At 48.1% G+C, this 9,209-nt stretch overlaps 1 protein-coding gene across 1 annotated transcript; it reads left to right on the forward strand.

The window, feature by feature from the left end:
* Positions 1-410: 410 nt before the first annotated feature.
* Pmar_PMAR025711 (Napsin-A precursor, putative) lies at positions 411-1,673 on the forward strand (the record flags this gene model as incomplete). The annotated part of the gene is made up of 1 exon (XM_002768223.1): positions 411-1,673. One exon carries the CDS (start codon positions 411-413, stop codon positions 1,671-1,673), a length of 1,263 nt encoding a protein of 420 aa, XP_002768269.1.
* Between the last annotated feature and the right edge of the window lie 7,536 nt (positions 1,674-9,209).

The raw sequence follows: 9,209 nt of genomic DNA on the forward strand, positions 1-9,209 counted from the left end.
ACGTGACGTGAAAGTCCACATCTGTATTGAGCTTCGGTCGGAGCACTGGTTGACTCGAGAGCCATAAGATGAATGAGCAGAAAAGTATATAGTTATCTAATTAGTCTCTCATGCCGAGTATCTTGTGGCGGTTTCAACGAAGATACGTTGGTCTGGCGCTTGTCTTCCTGCGATAGCACAAACAACATCACATTGGGGAGTGTGCGCCAATGTTGGTCGCCCTTGGTTTGATTGCCGCTGGGGGCGGAAGGAGGAGGCGACAAGGTGCGAGCCCGCTTAGTTCGGGTTCTACTAGCAACTCCAGACATGGTTGGAAGGGAAGTACGTACTAAGACAGCAGCAAACAGAGAGTGTAGTGAAGTAGGCAAGACAAATAGAGAGAGTAGTAATATTGCACGTACTCAAGACAAATGGATACGCAGGTACGCAAGCACAACTGGCGCAAGCTAGCTGATTCGCATGCGTGCCGCACAAAAGCAAAGAAGCATCAGCATTCGCCCAAGTTGTGCGATAAATCGGCTACGTTGAGATCAAAAATATTGACCGGAATGCATTCTCCTATGTCTGTGCGACTGCTCGCCTTGATCAATGTATTTGACGTGTTGAACGTCTCCCGAGGAGAAACTCTCAAGCTCGATGTGAAGTACCAAGATATTCCCAAAGGGCACTTTGGATTGTATCATACTCTGGTCGACGAGAATGGCCAGGAGCTACATGCTCTTGTTGACACTGGAACGAGTTTCTCTTTCTTCATCTGGAAGGATTGGTACGAGTGGGCCAGTGGACACCCCTGCAGTATTTGTCCCATGGGGTGTTACGCATGCTCGGAGCCTTGCCTTGTGGGTAAAGTGACGAGAACTCTCACTTTCGAGGACAAATACATGGTGAAAATTTTTCAGCACAAATCGAAACTAACCATGGGTCAGGTGTCGGAGATCCTCACTTTCGGGCTGATATTCGATCAGAAACCTCCCGTCAGTAAAGCTCCTCCGACTAACTTGATGGGTCTTGGCTATGATGGAGGTGATGTGAACTTCCCGTCTCTGATGACGCAGTTGCGATCATCAAAAACTGTAACGAGCGGGATCATTGCTCTCTACTTGTATCCTCCTGCTGATCCTAACAAGGCATCCGCTGATGGAGGCCTGCTCCTGGGTGGAGGCGATCCTGCATTATATGAGGGTGCCTTGAGGTATGTCGACTTCTCTACGGACAAACATTATATGGTCAATATTGACAAGCTACAAGTCGGTGATGGACATACAACTCTTGGAATCAACATGAACCTAGATCTCGACACCGGCGCCAACTTTCTATACGTCCCAACATTATACTTTAAAAGTCTCATCAAGGAGATTGGAGCTCAAGCTGATAACGCTGCGGGTAAGCATGTCCCCTTCTACCCAGTGAACGAGCACCGGTATTTCCCTTGCCAGTACATGAGCAAGTTGCCACCGTTGAGGTTTTATTTGGGTCCTCAGGGCACAACTCCATTCACGATGACATACACGAACTATGCCTTGAACCAACATGGTATCTGTGAACTCCTCATCGTTCAAAATTTGAAGAATGATTGGAGTTTCCCCGATCGTATGCTGATTGGTAATTATTTTGAGTTCGACCCTACTCTTAAACGAGTCGGAATCGGCAAGTTGAAACCACGATCTCTATAAACAATTACGTTATTTCGAGGTCTTCAGAATCCACGGTCTACCGCAGCATGGACTTCATCATCGTTGGTTACTCTACGACCGCTCCCGTGAGAAGAGTTTCGACTGGATTCACAATTTTAATAGCATGATTCCACATATGATATTCAGAAGAATGCTACTCGGCGAAACATTCGTTTCATCGAGAGATTTTTTATTAGGCAAGCGAGCGCGCTGTCCGCGGATTACGATTAATCTTACACATTGGAGCTTCTTGAGTTCATCATGAGTGCATCCCATTTCCGAACAAGGAACTAACTTTGGCCGCTAAGCTTCGGCGACGAGCTCTAAGTGGAGAATGAAAGATTCAGAGGACTCCTCGGTGCGGAACGATTAAACTCCTAGTAAGAGTGGCATTATGAGACGTTCACATCTCTAACAAGTTGGAAGTCAAATCCTACAGCCAGACATTTTCCATAGGAAGAGCCACTCAGAGCACGATAGTGATTTCAGTGGAATCAATCCACTCAGCTTCAAAACGAAGCCCTCACTCACTTACTGCATCGCATCAACTGGTGTCAATTAACACGTGACTGGCGAATGTAGTACATTCAATGTACAAATGGCAAACGACTCACAACGCGACACGGAAGGGTGTGGTTATTGACAACAATGAGCATGCAAATATCATTTCTGTGACGGGCTGATAACGTAGAGGAAATATCCCTATCATCGTCATGAAGAAATTGCTCACATCTCAGTCGTCTCGGTATCTCTGTACATTCCGCGGTTTACGATGTTGCTAATCTGTTTGCGATCATTGTCTATCTCGGCGTGCCGGAGGGCCCATGCGACCTCTCGAGAGTCCCTGGCAACAAAACAAAAAGCTGCAACATTGTGTCAGTGTCTCCACGGAAGAAATCCTCGTGTCGAGTGAAAGGCTCACAAACTGAACCTCGGTGCAGTACCCACAATACTGAAGTATATGTTTACTTTCTCACTAATTATAGGAGTTTATTTACGAATTCGGGAAGAAGTGTTCAGGAACCAATAAGAATTTGCCGAAACGTCCTCAAAAGTTTTCGTATTGTCACCGACACACGTAGTTGACCATGCGCATATTTTCCCACACTGCATACGAACTTTAAAAACTCTGTGCCCGTAGCATTCAACCGCTCTGCATCAGCATCGATGTCTTCCCGTTTCCCCTTCAATTCGGGCAAATCGAATATTTCCGAGGGAGCGTGAAGGAACTGACGATCACGAATACTTCTCGACTCTGATATTTGTCGAGTCCTTATCGTATTTGTCGAGCATTGATACCCTTTGTCGAGCTCGAATACATCGTCCTTATTTAGGTCAGTCTTTCCTGTAGTAGCTTGTCGGCTCCTAATGGAACGCGTAACCGAGCAGCTTAGCTCGTACCCTACTAGGAAGTTCCCCCAGGAGCGGTAATAGTAGGCAGACCCGATCGTGGGTCGAACGAGGCGTCGTCTGGATGAGGCGGCGCTCGATGGAGGAAATGTCTGACAACGATCTAATATATCGCAGTGATTACTGATCGAATGCGAAATTCGGCGACCCATTCTGTCACCAAAATTCGAGTAATCTCCGCCAAGGCTAGCAGGAAGCTGTTCTATTGTTATACTCAGTCTATTCCTCCAAAATAGTGACGCTCTGGGCAGTGTTATAAGCGAATGACAACTGTGGTGTAGGGAGGCTCAACGGGTGACTCTTGGGATCAGTATCACATTTCCGTATCATTTTTTTTTCATTTATTATCAATTTTTGCTTTCATCACTAGCTTACATATACTCTCGAAGTATCGGTTGCTCTTATAGCGTACTACTTCAGGTTGCCATCACTTTATTATGGGCACAAAATAGACTATGCATAACATCATTAAATAGTCTGTTCAATGACGTTAATAACGTTCTATTCAGCATAGAACATGTCAGGCTGGATGAAAAGCCAGAGTAACGAGTTCGCAGATGAGCACACAGTCGTTCTCACCGCAGTAGGGAGGCCTTTGCTTTCACTTCTGTTGTCATCGGTTCGGCAGAGCTAACGCTTCCGAGAGTGGCAACTTGCAGTAGCGAGAGGTGAAGTACGAGTACGATGAACACTTGATAATTGCTGATACACGCGATTGAGGTTGGGTAACTCGATTCAACCCAGGACGGGCAACACTGTCTGCTCATTCCGCCCGTCGATACATGCCGTAGAGTTCGAACAGACCCGGGTTCGAATCCACCCCCCGGAAACTCAATAATAGCACACGAATGAAAATAAACTGGGTTCCAGCAATGTTGAAACATAAAGGCTGAATGCTGAAAAATCCCTACAGTGAATGAAATCACCGAAAGGGAAACGAGTGCCGAAGCAGCCGCATGAGCTTCCTCCTCAATGCGCGTCTCCACGAAGATCTTTACACAACACTAAAAATCTTCCGCGTGCGTTAAGAGTCACTCCTTACTGACTCGACCGAAATTGAGGGAGGTCCAACCTTGTCCACTCCGCTAATCACTCCGTTATTGGCGGTGATTTGCGTCTGGTGTGGTATGAAGTGCTTCCCCCACTCCTTTATCGAATCGCACATGACCATTTCTCCCTCGCCAAGCGCTGTCTTGAATTTCTCCAAGGTCTCGCCCGACTCATTACAACGGCCAATAAATGCCGCTAAAGTCTCAGCGGGATTAGCAGCGCCAACGGTTGTAGCCTCCCTAGGGGTGCCCGAGTGGTCAGGGAAATCTTCATCGTTGCTGAGGCTGTACACGAATTCATCATATTCGCGGAAAACATTTTCCAAATGCTGTTGAGCGCTGAGAGTTGTGCTGACAGTCACTGATGGCAGCCGTAGAGGATCTTGTGGTAGAGAGGGAGCCTCTTGGTCTGGGAAACGGTGCTCACCGCCTTCTGAGTGATCAATAGGCGAAATATAGACAGGGATGAGTACCCACCTGAAGGCTCATTCAACTGCTCTGAAGTAGCGATGGGTACGGTTGCCCTCCTATGCTGAGAACAAAGCAGTTCGCCATCGAGAGAACCAGGTTCAAATAAGGGCCCGGGCATTTCACCCCAACGTACCGTGGTGGCCTCTGCCGGAGTTTTTTCGGTGGTTCGACCCACACCTTGTACTGACCGCAGTACCTCCAAACGACATGTATGCGGAGATTATTTCCCTCGAGCTCACCCTCCGAAATTTATTCGCAACTCGGGTGTCGTAGAAGGTGACAGTTGTTGCCAAAGTGTCGGAGTGAAGGGTAGGCTCCGATGTGAGCTGGCCGTTAATAAGCTCTCTAAAATGCGTTATTTTCATGAAACATGAAAAGGGCGAAATTACGCGTGCTTACATATCGCCGAATTTCTCGCAGCAATTCAGCGTTTCACCAACTTTCCATCGTAAATTGCCGACATCAGCTTCCCCAGATGCACCCACGTTAGAGCGAGCTCTCTCTTGGAGGGAGATGTGGGAGATGCTGATGCTCACGGGCTCGCCAGTGCCATTGGGGTCCACTGCGACCACCTGGTCGGGGTAAGGGGCACTGATGAGAGATTGGAGACATCTACCTTTGGACTGAGGCTGGTAACATCCTTTAGGCGGTCCACGGCCAAGAGCGGAGCCCGACTGTCAAAATACCTAAGAATAAATGCTTTAATGGTATGAGCTGCTGCTCTCTAGCTGACAACCCAAGTTCAAGTCGCAGCACCTCCTCCCCCAACTTACGTGATGCGCGCGGTACTTTCGCTCGATAAATCCGAACCGAACATCCCCGAGAGATCAACCGCTCCAATATCTCCGAAAGTGTCGAAGTAAGAACAAAGCGCCGCTGCCGAGACCGGGGCGTTTAAACCTGTGCGAAAACGTCAAGAAACACCGGTTATACTTGCGACCGATGATCACAAACAGGAAAATCAGGTACTATTCCGAAGCTCTACGAACGAAATCGACACGACTGGAATGCTCAACCACACAGTATCACGAGGAGGCGAGAATTCTCCAGCGAGCTCAAACAGAATTTGACCAAACGGGTCGGACGAATACTATCTCTCTATCGCCAATGTATCTTCCGAACCCGCATGTGCTCTATCCACAGCCCCCATTCGAATTCCTTCACGATATTGCCCTGATTCGTCGCAGAAGCTGTTCAAGTAGGTGGGCTACTGCTGATTCACTGGTAGAGAGAAAATTCCCCAGCCCGGTGGACAAATCGCAATGTAGACTTCTGTATAGCTGCAACAACCACAGCCCTCACTACCAAGTATAAGGTCCTTCCTCGAGCTGGTCATTCTCCGGAATGTGTTGAAAAAGTATTAACGTCACCCAAAGTGAGCCGTGGGAAAAGGTCTGGGCGTTTTTACACGGGCGAAAACGTCCTTAACTGGAAGTTTTTCCCCACTCTATAGACTTGTGGCGCGTTTTCGAACTATGTCACTCAAGTTTCCTAGTTGTATTCAGGCAATCTGAATCTTTCCTTTCGTACTCGTGAAATTGGGACATTCAACTTCCCCCCCTTTTCCAGTGTGAACACACCTGGCCTGCCGCTCAATACGATGCTTCCGTCGCGACCAGGGGAATGCTCACATGCCGCCCTTTTTGCTAGCTATCGTCCACTGGGAGAATAACGGTGGACTGTGATGATGGATTATCATTCGTTCGCTTCGCTCCGCCAGCACACAATGTGATTTTGGACGCAATAGCAGCTGGCGTGTCGCCTACCCTAGTGTTGGAGGAATATGTGTTCGCTTTCCTCAGCTTAGTTCAGGTGTTTCCTCCCTTATTAAAGAGGCTTATATACAAATTCGGGTAGAAATGGGTCTCAGAAATCAACATTAATTTCCCCGAAATTCCTCACACATTGTTAATCTGCATGCTCTATTGTGTGTACCCGAGTACATCGCATGCGTGCGTGTGCTGCAATGCAGATGTTCTCTTGAATGACTAGGGGAACGCAAGATTCAGATGAGCTGCTGTTGACGATAGAGTATATACAGCTCAAATAACTGTTGTACAGCCATAAAGTCTGTTATGGTGTCAGCTATAGACTATACCGAGAAGAGCAAGAGAGGAAGATATAAAGTCAACTATGAATACTTATCAACAACACGCGCGGCTCCATAACTTTGCACGCATGTACAAGTGGAAGTCGTTCTTATTGTCGGGGGGATGAGTCTAGCACTTGTTAGTTCGTTCTTTCCTGACTCCTTGTCTACCGTGTTGGTAAATCCATCATAAAAATTTCTATATTGTCACCGACATATGCAGTTGAACATGTGCATAGTTTTACTAGTTTTTATTAGTGCAACAGCTTCCTACGAGCTGTTTCACACGATTAAGCTCAAGAGCAGACGTGGAAATGAGTTCATCTCGAGTGGTGGTTGTGCTTGCTACGATGGGTCCTACTGCAGCATATACTCCTTCCTATGACCAATGACCGGGGGCACAGTTCCTCACATCACTGGTCGCAACAAAACGATCTCCAAGGAATAGAACCGGCATCCTTTCCTATGACAGGCCATGCGGTTACCCACGACGCTACGAAGGACGGTGTACATTACGATTACTCGCCTCATGCACGGACGGTCGATGATGCTGGTGATGAGGTGTGCTGCGCCCTGACTCTCACCATGGTTTTGGTTTCCAGACGCGTCACTAAATTCGATGCTCCCTCCAACGATCTCCAACAGCACCTCTCTAAGGCAGGCCCCAGAAGATGCTCGGCGATTGCACTCTATACCTCCACACGTTCCGTCTACGTGCGCATCACCAGGGGAAGAGGAGCCTTCGTTTGGAATCGATCAAAGCTGGCAACACCAAGGCGAATACTACACAGGTGAGCTCTGCTCCTCTGCTGCTTTCAACCTGGGATCATTCAGGTGATCTTGCTGCTCAAGCACCCCAGTTCGATACGGAGGTAGGGCATGCGCACAGCGAAGATTTTAGATATCTACCTTCAGCAGACTGGACATCCGCAACAGCAGCAGCAGCAGTGGATGGGTTATAGAAGTGATGGACAGATGGAAGGTCTCGACGCCGACGAGGAGGAAGAGGAGGAAGCCTTCCCGAACACCGAAAATGGTAGGGCTTGCTTATTTCGTACCACCACCGTAGCACTGTAGCGCTCACAACTCAACGTGTGGTGCTAAACATGCATAGCCACCTATAAGATAGTCATTATAGGCTTGCTTACACGTGGGGAGAGACGCTTTATACGATGCCATTCCTGATGGCTTGTGGCCTCTCTTATGAGGATTTCTCTGTCGCTTTACTGGTCATTCACGCGAATAGATGTCTAGGATGAAACTACAAAAGGACTATCTCTTTAACCTGATCCTGACTACGGGCATACTCCTCGTGCAGTGTTGGAGGAATATATGTTCATATGAGGTTCGGTATATGCGAACCCGGGTAGAAATGCGCAGAAAATTTCCCAAAATTTTCATATTGTCACCGACACATGTAGTTGACCATGTGCATATCTTCTCGCACTGCCCATGGACGTCCTTCTGTGCACCCTTGATATCAGGGAAGCATCCAGGAACCTCTAATATTCCCGAGGGGGGTCATTTTGAATTTCCCACATAGCTAGTAGATGTCATGATACTAGCAATATTTTCCCCATTGTTACCAAACCTTGTTTGAGATGGTCACCGTTAGGCACACCGGTGGCTACTTACCACACGCCACCTGGGATGCTCCCTCCCCCACGATTTCCTCCCGCGATGTTCGTGCCTCCCATGCACCACCCTCTGGTGCTGCCACCACCTCCTCCTGGGGTCCATGCTGGAACGTGAGGAAAATGCAAGAGTGTTCAAGTCATGCAAGTGGTTCAGTGTGAATAGTGGCTTCTATCCGACGGCGGCTACTCCAATGCTGCAAAACTACGGCCCTATGTGGTGGCACCAGCAGCATAGTATGCGTATGTATCCACCTGTGATGGTGAGCTTGTCGGGGAGGTCCCGGGTTCGATTCCCAGGGGGGTCGTTTTTAGAACGATGAATTACAGCATAGTAGCGGCTACGGCGTAGCTGGGAAGAATGGTAGTGTTATCAAGAGTAGCGCAATGATCTCCTTTATCTCTTGAACTCAGGGTCAAGCGATCCGCAATCTGCGGACATCGAAAGGACATCTAGTGTGACCAGTGAGGATGAGGAATGGCACCACCAAAGGGGACGGGAAAAGGTGGGTAACACATCACTTCTGCATATCATCTGAGTTCTCTATATAGTGCACTACATAGACTTCACCGTAGGGAAGCTCCTTACGTTTGCAGGGCGATATATTAGCAAATTTAGCTCTGCTATAGTGAAAATTATGGGGGACTGTACAACCTCGTCATCCTACTACTGTTCAGTTCTGATTTTGCTCATCATTAGTTCTACCACGATCTTACCTCTGTGGTGGAGGAGGCCTTCCGACAGGAAAAGCGACGCATTCGAGCGAAGTATCTGAGGAAATGCGCCTCGGGTATATCTCCGTCGTGCTTGGAAATAATAACAGCGAGGCTTCGGTCAGGTGTGGATAGTGGCGTTCAGACGGCCACTTTTAACACTGTATCG

The sequence above is a fragment of the Perkinsus marinus genome, assembly GCF_000006405.1.
Source record: "Perkinsus marinus ATCC 50983 genomic scaffold scf_1104296968890, whole genome shotgun sequence".
Taxonomy (NCBI): Eukaryota; Perkinsozoa; order Perkinsida; family Perkinsidae; genus Perkinsus; species Perkinsus marinus.